Source organism: Psammomys obesus, unplaced genomic scaffold (genome assembly GCF_907164565.1).
Source record: "Psammomys obesus unplaced genomic scaffold, mPsaObe1.curated_primary_1811, whole genome shotgun sequence".
NCBI classification, from domain to species: Eukaryota; Metazoa; Chordata; class Mammalia; order Rodentia; family Muridae; genus Psammomys; species Psammomys obesus.
Window position 1 is genome coordinate 252,223 of NW_026592510.1, and position 16,351 is coordinate 268,573.

Below are 16,351 nucleotides of genomic sequence, written 5' to 3' on the forward strand. Positions count from 1 at the left end.
TGTTCATTCCTGTCTTATAAAGAGAAGTGTAACATTCACCCTCTAACCATCTTTGTACGATGCTTGAGGTCAAGTGAGAGGGACATTTAAGGATGTACAGCATCTGAGAACAAGTCCCAAGGAAGCAAAGGAGACAAGAGAATATCATTGTCTCTACTTAGTAAATATTTACAAGGATGCACGCCACTTCCGCCTCCTTTTCCTGACTCTTTCCTGACTTCTGTTTATCTTGAAGTAAACATTCAAAATCATGATGGTCACCATAGGGGTGAGAATACAATGCTTATCTGAATTTTAAAAATTCAGACTTTTTCAGACAAAAATTAAGTCTAGAAGTAAGGCTAATGGATTCAGCAATGAGGTCTGTTTTGCATATAATATTTATAGGTATATAGATATAAGTAAGTGATATAATAGGAATTATATCCTGCAAATATTTCAACTTGTGTTAAGATTTTTAATGTTCATAGGAATGTAGAGCTAGGCTCAGGTGCACACATATCTACAATTCCAATACCCATGAGACTAAGTGTTGGTATAATGTTCTTGTGGAAAGTATACAGTTTACTTTTGTTCATTCAAATGCTGATTTCTTTACCCCACTATCTGGTTTTCACTATCTGTAATTTCAATAAAACAACCAGCCAATGCTGCACAATGGAGAGAATAGGGTGGGACATCCTGGTCCGGAGGGAAGGAGAAGGAAGTGAGTGGAAGGGTAGGAGAGCAGAAATCAGCAGGAGAGGACTTGGAACCATGAGTAGAGATGAACTGGACCTAAGATAGGACTAAAAGCAAGTATGAAGTGTAAAATCTGAATGGGAGAAAGCCATGCGGACTTGGAGGTTTAGAATGGAGTAACTATTGCCTAGCACTGTTCTCTAGGTTAACTAAATACATCCTAGTCTCTGTGTGGTGATTTGGGTGTACAGCTGGTTTAGGAATAACCACTGATTAATTAAAACATAAATCATTATTAAATTTTAAGCCTTCAACAACACTAACGTAGGAGGATTGCTGTGAATTCAAGGTCAGTCAGGGGTATCCAGAAAGAACTTGTCTCAAAAAACTTAAGCCAATATAAAATGCATGAGAGGCTGGACATAGTGCCTCATACCTTTGATCCCAACATGAGGGACAATGAGGTAGGAGAATTGGAGTTCTAGGCCAGCTGAGTCATTATCTTTTAAAAAGATAATTTTTTTAAGGCACCATCTTTAAAAAAATGAGAGGAAAACTATGAGATACTTAAGTTTTCAAAAGCCTTCATGTTTAAGCAAAAAGAATTGAAAGACTTCCTGGAGAACCCTGGACCCAGCTGTACAGGCTGGAGCTGGAGCACAGAACTCCTGCAGGATGTGGTGTGTTGCCATGCTTCTCAGGGCTGTGACCCCAGGCCCCAAGGGCTCTCTTTAAGGAGGACTGCATCAGCTGAAGGCTGGCTGCAGAGCTAAGGGTCACACGTCACTGTCACCGTGCTTAGAACAAGTTAAGCAATGGGTGGGGCCTTCCATATGGGCACAGTTTACAAAGGAAACTTGAAGTCAGTGAGACGAGAGAATCTAAGAGTTAGAGATCCCCAGATCAAGTGTATCGTTCAAGGGATTGCAATCTTCAAAAGGTGGCTATGCAACAAGTCATCTGAAAAGTCCAGATGACATTAATTTCCTTGTCCCAAGCCCATGGCATATTCCTACCCTGTTTAACTAGAGAGGGGTACCTTTTGTTTCAGAATGTCAACTGGCGTCTGATGGGCCTTGAGCTTCTTGTTTTTAAGGAGCACTTTCCTCCTGAGTTGATCAGGTGACGGAAGCATCGGGTCATCTGAGAAATCGGTCTCAAATAAGAATTTAGCCACAAGCTTTTCTCCAAACACACCCTACAAAGCATAAAGGAAAACACACAGTCAATGCCCTCTACCTCCGCTTGATAAATACATGTGTATTTCCTAAATATACTGGATAGCTCAGCCTAGCTGAGTTGTTTTAGAAATCTCAGGAAAAGGAACTAAAGAAGAGACTGTTTATTCTCTTGGCAGTTTCCTGCTGGAAGGAAGGGATGTGTTCAGGGTGAGGGGGAAGACCTAGGTCAGCGCCTGGAAGGAACCAGCTGCGATGACTTAGGGAAGTGCTCTGGAGGAAAGCAAGCAGAGCTTGGATGAGCAGCTGTGGGTTTTGTGACACAACTAAGAAGTCAGGAGCATAAGAATGTTGGGACAGACAGATGAGATGAGAAGCAACAGGGAGCATTTACTGCAGCCGTGGATGAAGACTAGATATTTTCACACGGACTTCAGAGCACTGGTCTCCAAAGCAGAATGTCTCTATTGAGAAGGTCATGGGGGTAGGGTAGACACAGGATGGTATAAGGGTAGAAACTATGGCAACTTTTATTTCTAGGTATTTCAAAGTAAACAACAAGTGTAGGCTAAGGCAATACAAAAAGCCAAAATTTTGTTGGTACTCACATGGGAGGACTTTTTATGTTAGTGCCCCTCCTTCCGTGAGAGCTCCATTTCTACAAACACTTCTCTCACTGGAGAAGGGGAGGTATCCTATGCAATGGCTGCTCCTTAATCTGCCCGCATTACATTTCCCTTGTAGAAGGAAGCTTATTATCAACACAGAAAATGTTCTGAAAAGTCTAACTTGCTAACTTGGATCGCTATAATATAGTGTGTGTCACAACAATATGTGACTTTCCCTGAAATAGTTTCAGTTTTTTTCCATGCACAACTGCCAGGTGACATCTGGTATTCCAATTGGTAGTATAAGGAATTTTGGCCAGCTGATCTATCCTCTCCTCCCAAGGCTTCCTGCAAAGGGCCAGGAGGCCAGAAAACAATACCTATATCCTTACAGATGAAAAGAGGAACCATCCCTGAAAAGCCCAAGCTCTTTGAGCAGCACCAGTTTTTTAGGTCAGTGAAACAGGCTTCATGGCTGAAGTCCAACTGTGCTGTGGTCCACATCTGCCCTATACTGACACCACCAACAAATGAAAGGTAATAGTGTCGTAGATGAAGCTCACCTTGAAAATTTCTGCCATTTTTCGTTGTTGAGGCAACGAACAGTGGTTCTCAATGGATATGATGATGGGCAGGTCAGAGGTGATGAAGGCACTGCGATCAATGGCTTCCACTACTTCCTGTGAGACCCAAACAACTCATGAGAGTCAGGTGGTGTCTGTCTGGTGTAGTCAGAAGGCTGGTATTCAGCCGTGGAAAGTGCCTTAATTATTGCATGCAACAGATTCTGGACAAAAGCGGCTTTTACTTTTGAAAAATATACGTATCTCTGAGCATGATTCATGGGAGAATAATGCCAGGACCTCTGCAGACAAAGCAATCTATATGATGCCCAGATCTCACATAAAAATGGCATAGAATTTACATATAATCTCCATACATCTCTCTTCCCATGTACTTCAAATAATCCTAGATACTTAGAATCCCCAGTGCGAACACATTGTTTCAAAATAATGACAAGAAAAAAGTCTATTTAAATTCACTATAAATAGACCCAATTTTACACCACTTTTAGACTTATAGTTGTATGGTTGAGTCCATGGACACAGAACCCAAAGCTAAGGAGGACCAAATAGATTTGTAAACTAAGAAAGATATTAGCCTCTTTTGTATAAAGATACCAAACTATTCATATTGAGTCTTGTTCCCATACTACAAGAAACAACTATCACTATGTTAAACTGAAAAAAAAAATCAGTATATACCAAAAAAGAATACTGTCAATAAAAGACATTGTTTTTGTTATAGCATACAATATAATGGAGCCCAAGGCATGTTGAAGCAGTTAATACTGTATTTGGAACAAAAAGGGCACACTCCATAGCTTTTAACATGTGTTGATAAACATAGCCATTCACCAATATACAGTGAAAGAGTTTTATGATTGATAAATAGAAAATAAGTTGAAGAAAAAAAATGCATTTTAGCTACTATTCCATATAATTATAATATTCCTTCCAGCCCGGCCACAGCTCAAAGAAAAATGAGGTTGCATAGCTTAAGACCTTCCAAGTGAGGAGTAACTGCATAGCTAAACTAATGGGCTATGCAGAATCTAAAATAATCCAATAATGTCAGTCTTCTGAGAAATTGATCTTCCCAGGTGGAGATGGGTCTCATTACTTTATAATGGCAATTAATTAATTATCTCCTGACACATGATATTTTCCTTTGTCAGTCAAGACAGCAAGATTAATGGTCTTTAATTTCTCTCGGAAGAAAAGGTCTGTGCCTTTATTTATCATTATTCATGTGAAATAAATAGCACCAATATCATTATGTTCCAACATGAAGTAACAATTACTAAAGTTGAGTTGAGTAAGGACCTAGTAAGAGCTCTAGATTAAATCCTAGGAAAGTGAACCTGTTCACACTCCCACAGTACCTCAAACACTCAGAGCACAAGAACCTCTGACGGAAGGTATAATTTGGTAGAGCAGGCAACTTAAGCAAAGATAATGGATATCCCGTGATTTGGTGGAAAGCACTACCTTGAAGGGGATCTTGGTCGTCAGTGTATGTCCGTGATAAATAATGGGCATCCCATCATCTCCATCCCAGCAGTCCAACTCTACACTTCTGCATCCTTGCAAGAGGACCTGTGTGACCAATGAATGAGTCCATCGCAGATGAGTACCAGGAGGGAAAGCCTCAGACTGAGCCAAGCGCAGTTCACATCAGTTAGCATATGCATTTACGGATAAAGAAGGTGGATATTAAATAAAATTTAGATATTTCACATTTTTGTCAAAGGTCACAATTAGTATGGGCTCGGGGATGGAGAGAACAAATCAAGGTAAGAAGAGTGTTTACCAGAAATGAAGATTTTAGAAGGTAAAGTGAGTGTAAGACCATGTCATCTCTATTTTTTTTTCTTTTTAAAAACTATCTTTCATTCTTTGACATGGAACGTCTTAGAATTATAGGCCACTCTCTCCGTGTTCCTCCAGACCCCTCCCCGGCTTTATTACTCCCTAACTCTGCAACAGAACATCAGCTGCAGTCTGCCCTCCCTGCTGCCCTCATCTCCTGTGGGTCCCACAAACAATCCCTCCTAATTTCCCTCCCTCCACTGCTGGCTGTATCCCACCACCATCCCCACTCCGGCAGGTCCCCCCCTCCACCCCGCACTAAACCACAGGCCATGCCTGCCAAAAAACCAGGTAGGATACCTGCAGACTTTCCCTTTCAATGGACAAAAGTAAGTGGAGAAATACTGGAGCTACAGACGCTACAAACCAAGAGGATATAACAGATATCTACAGAACATTTCATTCAAACACAAAAGAATATGCCTTCTACTCTGTACTTCATGGAGCGTTCAAAACTGGCCACATACTTGGTCAGAAAGCAAGTCTCAACAGATACAAGAAAACTGAATAACTCTGAATCTCGTTAGACCACCATGGGTTAAAGCTGGATATCAAGAGCAACAGAAATAACAGAAAATTACAAACTCATGGAAACGGAACAGCTCTATAGTGAATGAAAAATGGGTCAAGAGAGACAGAAACGAAGAAATTTAAGACTTCCTAGAAGTCAATGAAAACGAATACACAGCATGCACAATCTTATGGGACACAATGAAAGTGGTGCAAAGAGGAGAGTTCATAGCACTAAGTGCCTACATAAAAAAATCAGAGAGCACTCACTCATACGAGCAATTTAACAATACATCTGAAAGCTTTAGAACAAAAAGAAGCAAGTACACCCAAGAATAGTAGATGGTAGGAAATAATCAACTGAAATCAATAAAAGAAACAAAGAGAATAATACAAAGAATCAATGAAACAAATAGTTGGCTCTTTGAGAAAATTAACAAGATAGACAAACCCCTAACTAAAAGGCAGATAATGAATATTTAATTATAAAATCAGAAATAAAAAGGGAACATAATAACAGACATTGAGAAAATCCAGAGAATCATAGGGATATACTTAAAAAAATCAAAAGAAGAAAATTGATTTTTATGAGGTCACAGTTACGCTGATAGCCAAACCACATAAAGAATCAACAAATAAATTACAGATCAATTTCCCTTATTGACATAGATAGAAAAATACTCGGTAAAATCCAAGAATACATCAAAAAGATCATCCACCATGATTTAGTAGGCTTTTTTTCAGAGATGCAGGGATGCAATGTTTGAAAATCAGTAAATGTATTGCACCATATAAACAAACTGAAAGAAAAAAAAAACTACGTGATTAGCTCATTAGATGAAGAAAAGGCCTTTGACAAAACCTAACACCCTTTTATGATAAAATTCCTGGAGAGATTAGGATATAAAGGACATAACCAAACATGATAAAGACAATTTACAGCAAGGCTATAGTCAACATCAAATTAAATGGAGAGAAATTCAAGGCAATTTCACTGAAATCAGGAACAAGACAGGGTTATCCACTCTCTCAATATCTATTCAATATAGTACTTGAAGTTTTAGCTAGAGCAATAAGACAACTGAGGAAGATCAAGGAGATACAAATTGGAAAGGAAGAACCCAAAGTGTTGTTATTTGCAGAAAATATGATAATATACATAAGTAACTCTTAAAATTTTCACCAAGGAACTCCTACAGCTGATAAACACTTTCAGCAAAGTGCCTGGGACAAGATTAACTTATATATATATAATAATCTATATTATCATATAGATTAAAATTTTATAGATTATATATATATAATATATATCAGTATATACACTGATATATAATATACTGATATAATATAATATACTGATATATAATATACAGATATAATATATATAATATATATACTGATATATAATATATATACTGATATATACACTGTATATATATATACTGGTATATAATATATATACTGATATATAACATATATACTGATATAATATATACTGATATATAATATATAGATTAATATATATATGTCAGTATCCCTCCTATATACAAATGACAAATGGACTGAGAAAAAAATCATGGAAATAACACCTTTCATGGTAGCCTCAAATAGTACAAAATATCTGGGGGGTTAACTAATAAGCTAGTGAAAGACTTGTATGATAAAGACTTCCCATGCTCATGGATTGGTAGGATTAACATAGTAAAAATGGACATCCTACAACCTACAGATTCAGCACAATCCCCAACAAAATTCCTAAGGCCAAGCAGGTGCCAGTGATCACTCACACACTGTGCCCTCCCACAGGCCTTGACATGTCTTATCTCAGCCCCTCAGCAGACTGCTGCAAGAACCTGCCAGTGATTCACTCTGGATCTGAGGCTGGAAGCAGGGCTCTCACACACTTTTGTGGACTGAAGCTTTCACCATCTGTTTGGAGCAATCTCATCTTCCCTAGGCTCATCTGTAGACTATCTTTAAAATTATCACATAATGAAAAGGTGATCCTAGACAAGAAGCTGACTATCTGTGACTGAGCTAATAATACAGTGTGATTTGAGAATACAGGTAATAATTTCTACTTTACAGTAATCTGTATTGGGATGTTCTGGCCACTAGAGTTTCTGCAACAAAACATAGTGAAATGTGCTATTTTATTTTATTTTATTTTTTGAGGTAGGGTCTCTCTAGATAGCCATGGCTGTCCTGGAACTAACTCACCGTGAATACCAGGCTGGCCTCATATTCATGGAGATTTGCCCATTTCTACCATCCAAGTGCTGACCACAGTGCCTGGCTGTTTAATTTAATTCAATTTTTTATTAATTATTTTTATTTTTATTAATTAGAGTTTATTCACTTTGTATCTCCCCCGTAGCTCCCTCCCTCCTCTCTTTCCAACCCCGCCTTCCTTCCTTCTTTCCCACCTGTGCCCCTCCCCTAGTCCACTGATAAGGGAGGTCCTCCTCCCCATCCCTTTGATTCTAGTCTATCAGATCTCATCAGGAGTGGCTGCATTGTCTTCCTCTGTGGCCTAGTAAGGTTGCTCCCCCCTCAGAGGGAGGTGATCAAAAAGCAGGGCAATCAGTTCATGTCAGAGACATTCTCTGTCCCCATTACTATGAACCCACTTGGACACTGAACTGCCATGGGCTACCTCTGTGCAGGGGTTCTAGGTTATCTCTATGAGTGGTCCTTGGTTGGAGTATCAGTCTCAGAAAAGACCCCTGTGCCCAGACTTTTTGGATCTGTTGCTCTCCTTGTGGAGCTCCTGTCCTCTCCAGGTCTTACTATTTCCCACTTCTTGCATGAGATTCCCTGCACTCTGCTCAAAGTTTGGCTGTGAGTCTCAGCATCTGCCTTGATACCCTGCAGGGTAGAGCCTTTCAGAGGCCCTCTGTGGTAGGCTTCTGTCCTGTTCCCTGTTTTCTCCCTCCTCTGATGTCCATCCTCTTTGCCTTTCTGAATGGGGATTGAGCATCTTAGCCAAAGTCCTCCTTCTTGATTAGCTTCCTTAGGTTTACAGATTTTAATATGTTTATCCTATATTATATGTCTAATATCCACTTATAAGTAAGTATATACCATGTGTGTCTTTCTGCTTCTGGGATACCTCACTCAGGACGATCTTTTCCAGTTCCCACCATTTACCTGCAAATTTCATGATCTCCTTTTAATTTTATTTTAAATGTATGAATGTTTTGCCTGCATGTGTGTATGCACATGACTGGTGCCTTAAGAGGCCAGAAGAGGGCACTGGATCCCCTGGAACTGGAGTTACACTAGGTTGTTAGCTACTGTGTGAGTGCTGAGATTCGAACCTGGGTCCCCTAGAAGAGTAGCCAGTGCACTTAACTGCTGAGCCATCTCTCCAGCCCCTTTTAATATTTTTTAATGCAAGAGTCTAGATAGATTTTTCCCACTACATGCTGTAATTTGTGACCTACCTATAGTCCCAAGACCCCCCCACCAAAAAAAAAAAAAATCCCAAGCCCATCAGCTTTGGTTGGCAGCCATGTGTCTACGGCACATTGCCTTGGCCTGAAAAGAGCTATGCAGTCAGTATGTTAGCAACGTGAGACTGCTTCCTCTCTGACTAAGAGTGGTCAGCAACTGGTAGTTGGGTTTTCAAGTGAAAAGGTTACAGATATTTCCTAGAGTTTGCACAACCTGGTATCTCCATATTAGGGTATAAAAGGAAAACCAGGGCTGGAAATTCCAGGTAAGGAGGAGAAACAGGGCTTGTTTCTGTTTTCCCTCTGCTCAGCAGAGAAGCCATGGGAAGTAACTGAGAGGGCCAAGGCAGAGCATAAGAGGATTAGAAGTGAAGCAAAGGGGATCTGAGCATGGTCTAATCACATGTGCAAGTCTATGTGAAGGCCTTTGTGCCTTATTCAAAAGCTGAGGTAATCTCTGCTTGGGGCATAATGAGGAGCTTAAAAAAATTCTTGAAGTTAAACAATGAATTGGAAACCAAAGCTCAGAAATGGTTCTTGATTGTTTCCCTGTGATGAATGAACACAGAGTACATAGATACACATAGATGTTAGAGATATAGAACTACTATGTGCATGTGTATATACATATAAAATATAAAGACTGGGTCCCCTGGAAGAGCAGCCACAACAAAACCAGAGGTCATGAGTTCAATTCCCAGTAACCACATGGTGGCTTATAACCACCTATAATGTAATCTGATGCTCTCTTCTGGCATGCAGGCATACATGCAGATAGAGCACATAAAATAAATAAGCAAATCTTTTTAAAAAAAAGAAAGAAATATTTAAAAATATATAGAGCAATTCAGACATAAATACATATATTTCCTAAAGAACAACAGATTTTAAACTTAAATTTTACACTTATTTATTTAGTATGTGTGTGTGCACATACGAATGCAGGCACTCTCTCTTACCACCATGTGAGTTCCAGGAATTGAACTCAGCCATCAGGTTTGGTGGCAAGTGCCTTAACTCACTGAACTATCTCATTGGTTCCACAAACAGTTTTCGACTTCAGAGCTACTTGTGCAAGTAAATGGCCAGTGTGTGAAGCACATGAAAGACTGGTCAGCAGTGTCTTAGCAGAGCTGTGCCAAGGTAAAGCCCCTTCTAGCTGTGGCTTACTCATCTCCTTAAAAGCAGCTGAGGGCCCCTGACAAAGGTCTACTTCAAAGATTCCTACTCTAAGGATACATGTTCATTTCATAATACAGATTCCTTAGAACTCGGAGATTAAAACACACATTCTGTGCTAAACAAACATTTTGTGTGTGTGTGTGTGTGTGGGGAACCTGTGTCATAATTTACCATGAATACTGGACCAATCTGGAGAACAAAGGAATCTCACTGCTGGGGTTGTATGATTACAATATAATTGAGTTTTGTACCCACAAGCACAAACATACAATCCCTGGACATAACCTGGCTCTTTCTGATCTCTGGTAGGAGTTGAGGAAATAGGCAGCAGAAGAGGAAGCTGCAGACAGTGTAACAGAGAGAGACATGAAAAAATGCCTGAGATCTGGCTGGTCAGGTCAAAGGGTGGACTTTTCCAGCTCCAGCGAGCCCACTGTTTCCCAGAACATTCCCATGAATTCCAGGCCGGAGGAAAGTGCCGCCAGCCTGTGCAGCTTTTTCTTTAGTTGGTTGCCATAGGGATGGATTGACTGTCTAACAAACGGCAAAGCAAAACAAAACAACAACATTTTGGGATTAGCGCGGTAAGAAATACGAGATTCTACTACGCTCTCCCGCCACAGTGTATTGGTTTATTTAGCATTTAGTAAATGATTGGATAGCTTTCCCATGGGAAAATTTAATTTTTGCAGGAGCAGAGCTGATGAAAGACCTAAAAGCTACAGATCTCAAACAAACACTTTGCCTTTTCTTTGCCTACAACGAATAGTGAGTATAGCCTGAGGGGAAAACAAACAAACAAGTAAACAAACAAAAAGGCAGAGAAGCATAGGAAACAACCATGATATGTATCACTTTTTCCCTACAGCTGAGGGCTCTTCATATTTCACATCACAGTTTAGAAACTCTTCAAAGGAATCTGGACTCAGGCTTTTGTGGTTTGGGGGTTACGGGATAAGAATACTTCGTGAGTGCCGTATTCAAGCAACGTTCTCTGTACCTGGCTGTAGAGCTCCACGGATGATTCTCCCTTGAGCTGATGACCTGTGAGGTAGGTGTTGTGTGAAGATTCAATGTAATAGTAGGAGAGGGGTAGCTGCAGTTCTTTCTTGTTCTCCCGCGACTCATCATTTTTGGAGGCGAAATTATCTTTATCCATCAGAAACCTAGATGAAATACATTTTCTTAAGGCAGCGTAAGGGTACCACATGCTCTTAAGCGATGTGCAAAGGTGATGCGAAGTGTTACCTTGCAAACCCTTCAAATGACATTAGGCCCTGATGACACATGCTGAGGCTAGGCTCGAACTTCTGTAAGAGATTAAAAAAAAGGGTTTTTAGGCAAAGGAAACGAAGAAGGGCGAAATAATACCACATCATTTTTTAAAAAGCTGTTCTGTTTTCATTAGGAAACGTTTAAACCAAATATTTAAACTAATTTAGTTATGTAGTGGTAAGATGTAGTTTTTAGTCCAAAAGAAAATATTTATTATATGTGAGTTTATTATACCAAGTGTATTTATTTAAGAGAAAGAGGGAGCAAGAGAATAGAATAAGGCTGATTTATATTAAACACAGTACACCCATTAATTGAGGTGAAGATGAAGATAATTATGACAACCACTTTCTAGCAGTGGGAGGTGGGATGAGATAGATGAGTTGCTACCAAACATACACTCAGTCAACTTACAGTGAGCCCTCAATGTTAGCATTGTTAGGGCTAAATCAATGGCTCCCCAGCCTACTCCATGGATTCCCAATCAGATTAAGCTAATTCTGAGGCATGTGACTCTTGACACAGTAAAGTTTCACTCTCTATAGCTGCCACCCAACAAGAGCTACATCCTCTTGCCTGAGCTACTGGGATAGTTTCTGCCTTCCCCCAGTCTCCATCCTTCATCAGTACAGTTCATTTCAAAATGGGTTCACAGTGACCTCTTCAAGAATAAATCATGCACCCTCCTGCTCAAATTTTCCTAAAGCTTCCCGTTTCACATGGACAGAAGTCAACCTCCATCCGTCCTGTGGTCTACGAGTCCTAGGCAAGCTGGTCTTTGGATACTGACCTGAAAACTCATCTGTCAGTCCTGCTTGGCTCTTACCACACTAGCTTTTTGATGCTCCTTATAAATCCCCAACTCATGAGCTAACTGCTTATGCTTTTCTGAGAATTCCCTTCCCTCTAAATTTCAAATGACTTAGTTGCTCAGAGCTCAGCCCAAAGGTGCCCTCTCCAGCTCAGCCTTCCTTGCCCTGTTTCCTTACTCACATTGTTTCCTTACTCTGCTCAATTAAAAAAATCTCACTCTTGAAATTACATATATTTGTTTATTGTTTGTCTCATACACCAGAATGTAAGCTGCCTAGAAAAATGAAACTTTATCCAATACTGTATTCACGGCTCCTGGAACATGGATGCAGAATAGGATCTAACAAGTAACAGAGTGAAAATCTAGATGGCTGTACGTGTTAGAACAGCAAGAAGGAATTGGGCACACATTCCTTATAATTTGAGTCAGAGATGCCCTAGGACCTATGTTAATTATATGATAAATAAGAATACCTATGGACCTGACCTTAAAAGAAACTCTATTTCTACCCGTGGCATGAAGGCTGTGGGAAGAAGTTTAGATGGAGTAAAAGGCTTAACATCAAATTCTGAGAGCAGCCAGGGCCATGCTATGTATGATACCTGGATGATGCTGAGGATTTCATCATATGTGCAGTGTTCTCCTTGGCAATTCACCAGGAAGTCATTGAGCTGGAGTATGCCAACCCCAAATATGCCCAGGGATGTGCTCTCAATCCCAGTGCCATTAGTCACAATGCTTGCGGCGGCAATAGCATCAGATATTTGCCTCTGGTTGTCAGAAAGCTGCTGTTTACTCTTGATGAACAGCCCCAAGTCTGAGACGTTTCTGGTCAGCAAATCTGAAACACAGCCACCCACAGACCATGGATTAGTTGGAAGCTTCTCTGACAGAGTTCCTCTAGAGATAATGGTGTTGTGGAGTCAATGCCCCGGCAAAGCTTTCCTCTGTACAAATAAAGTGCCAAACTCAGTGAGTATCCTGGCTTCCCACGGTAGAGGGAAAACAAAATGGATTAATGAATGAACAAAAGAACCTAGGGGCTGGAAGAATGCTCAGCCTGGCCTCAGACTCACAGAGCTCCACCTGCTTCTGCCTCCTGGGTCCTGGGAATTAAAGGTGTACATCACCACGTCCAGCACAAGTTCAGATTAAAAAAATTAAAAAAAATATTTATATGTGGGGAGATGGGGGAGACATGTCCATATGAGTGCAGGTGCCCTTGGGGGCCAGAGGTGTCAGAAAACCTAGACCTAGAGTTACAGATGGTTGTGAACCACATGATGTGGGTGCTGGAAACTGAACTTAGGTCTTCTGGAAGGGCAGCAAGTATTTTCAACTGTTGAGCCATCTCTCTAATCCAGTTTGTTTTAAAAAAATATTAACTGTTTTATGCTCTTTTTTGGAAGAAGCAGAATAAATGTAATCTTAAAGCTTTTCTGTATATTCAATCTGTGATTATGAGTGTCTATCTACAGATTTTTGCACCATTACCATTTTAAAATTCAGTTCAGCAACTGATCAAAGAGAATAGCTGCTGGACCCTATGTTGAGTGTATTTAGTTTATGCAAGAAGCCACCACACTGTCATTTTACATTAATTTTTAATTTAATTTTGTCATTTTACATTTTAACCAGAAGTATTCTGAGGCTTTCATTGCTTCCAATTCATAGGAACTTGGTAGGTCTGGTTATTTCAACTTTAGCCATTTGGGAAGACAATGTGACAATTTCTTATAAAGTAAAACAGAGACTTACCACACAATCTAGCACTCTCAGGTACTTAGCCAAAATGTTACAAAACATATCTCCACACAAAAGTATGCACACAAATGTTGGTAGCACCATATCTATACAATGAAATAATATCTAATTTAAAAATAAATTAGCCATTGAGTTGCAAAAAACAAAAAGAAAGAAAAAGAAAAACCAACCAAACAGGCAATGTAAATGCACTTTGCTTTGTGAAAAAAGTCATCCCAAAAGGCTACATAGTGTAAGATTCCAATGATATTATATGTCCTAAAAAAGACAAAGTTATGGAAATATTAACAAAATTGGCAGCCAAGGAGTTACAGGCAAGGAAGGTTAGACGAAAAGGTGGGGCAGAGGAGATTTCCAGGGCAGCAAAGCTGCTCTGCCTAATACAGCACTGTATACATGCTGCTATCTGTAGAATCTGAGGAATGTATAACTTTAAGGAAAACCATGGACCCCAGCTACCAACACCGACTGATAGTGAAGGATTGTAACGAATGCACTGTACCAACACAAGGCCTTACAAGCAGCCAAAGTGTGCATGGGCAGACACCTACACAGCTGTACAGAGGGGCGGTGTATGGGAACTCTACGATTTTGGCTCATTTTCCAGAAACTACAGTGGATCTTCAAGATAAAATGCAATGATCTAAAAGATGCAATTTCTTGGTTAGTCTATAGGAACGCACGCTTTGAGAGCTGTACAGTAGTTAACAGTCTTATAAGGACACCTGAAGGTTATAATTATGAAGCGGTACATAAAAAAGGGGAGTGTGTATGTGTGTGTTTGTGTGTGTGATTTGTGTATGTGTATGTGTGTGTGCTCTTTTGTGCTTAGATTCTATCAAGAATTTAGGAGAAAAATGATAGGCTTTAAAGTTTTTGAGTGACTAAAATGGATAGTCATTTTAGGATAGAAGGAAACATTCTGGTTTACAAAGAAGGAAAAACATCCTAGCTGTTCAGACAGGAGCACTCTACCGAGGTCACTAAGGACTCCCCTTGGCAAAGCACAGACAATCACTGCCTGGGCCTGAGCAAGTGCGTAACCTAAAGGTAGATAGATACTACTCTCTCTCAGTTAAGACTCGGTCCATACCTGTGGACACTTGGCAATGGTGTGCTGCGTTGTCAGGGTTATTGGAAGGCATTCTTAGTTTTAACTAAGTGCCAAAAGAACCACGTGACATTGGACTTTCCACACCTCCTGACTACCCCTCAACACCAAATGACCTTAGAAACAATTTTCAGTGTTTCTTCAAGCTCCAGGGAACAGCACACCATGAGTGACACATTGAAAGTTTATGTACCTGGGTCTCCTGCTTTGGAGAGAAAGTTCTCGGAGGGAAATTGCAAAATGTTAAACCAACCTAGGTCAGGCTGAAGGTCACTGGTGTTTTCTTCGATAATCAGGTTGGTGTACAGCGGGCCTGACTCAGCAGCAGACCGATTGCAGGGCACTGAGTAGATGTCAAAGATGTCCTTCAAGTCCTTGCGGCTCCTTACGCTGAGGGAGGAATGGAAAACACCTCCCGTTTAGAGCTGCCATCCAACTGTGGGCCTGAGAAAGAGTAAGAAGAAAGACTGTGTCCTACCTGAACGATTTGAACAGCTCAACAAATTCAACGAAACTCATGTTACTGTCTGAAACCATGAAGCTCTGGAAGCCCTTCATTCCTCCTTTGATCCGCCCATGCCAGCTGCTGCTGCTCCAGGCACTGCAGGGAAACATGGCCGTCACTGGCAAATGCACACCCCAAGTCACTCTGCCTCAACAGACCGTCTCTGATGACAATAGAAGCAAAGGGGGGAATGACCATATATATACCAGACTCTTATTTCCCTTAACCAACATCATGTCAGAGGAAGTAAATACGTACTGGTAACAGTGTTTCCAGTTTACTCAATAGGGACAAGATGCTGGGGTTAATATTCTTTCACTGACAAAACAGTTCTTTGAAAGCACAGATTGATAAGACAGGGGAGATATCCCAAAATCAGTGTATCTGAAGAAAAGTCATGTAAAAAAAAAAAAAAAAGATACCCAAATTCCTCATTCATAATCTATGGGAAGTAATTCATGTTCTGGAAACACATCCAGGAGGCAAGTTTGAAATACATAAATATTTTCTTTTTCCTTTTTTAACCAGTTCTTCAATGAAAACAGAAAAGAGCTTTTATTATTAATGGAAAATCTGAGTCAGAAAAATATTAAGACTGGAAGGAAGCCAATCCCTGCACCTGCCAAGGCTGTATCCATTCACCATAAAGATATCATCGCTCTCAGCAAATATTCAGTCTGGCTGTCTCACCATACTTTTTATTTTCTATGTGGATTACTCAAAGAGTAGTAGAAGAAATATTTTGACTATGGCTTTCAGTCAAATCAACTAACAGGGTATTTCTTTTCCTTCCTTCCTTCCTTCCTTCCTTCCTTCCTTCCTTCCTTCCTTCCTTC

At 40.2% G+C, this 16,351-nt stretch overlaps 1 protein-coding gene across 2 annotated transcripts in view; it reads right to left on the reverse strand.

The window, feature by feature from the left end:
* Plce1 (phospholipase C epsilon 1) overlaps positions 1-16,351 on the reverse strand; it is a 250,089-nt gene that overhangs the window by 42,723 nt on the left and 191,015 nt on the right. For both annotated transcript variants that reach the window (XM_055614080.1, XM_055614081.1), the window contains exons 11-18: positions 15,489-15,611; positions 15,264-15,400; positions 12,738-12,976; positions 11,295-11,356; positions 11,047-11,212; positions 4,519-4,626; positions 3,031-3,147; positions 1,721-1,879 (exon numbers count right to left, since the gene is read on the reverse strand). In XM_055614080.1, the coding sequence (XP_055470055.1) occupies positions 1,721-1,879; positions 3,031-3,147; positions 4,519-4,626; positions 11,047-11,212; positions 11,295-11,356; positions 12,738-12,976; positions 15,264-15,400; positions 15,489-15,611 (1,111 nt within the window). The remainder of the gene's footprint in view (positions 1-1,720; positions 1,880-3,030; positions 3,148-4,518; positions 4,627-11,046; positions 11,213-11,294; positions 11,357-12,737; positions 12,977-15,263; positions 15,401-15,488; positions 15,612-16,351) is intronic.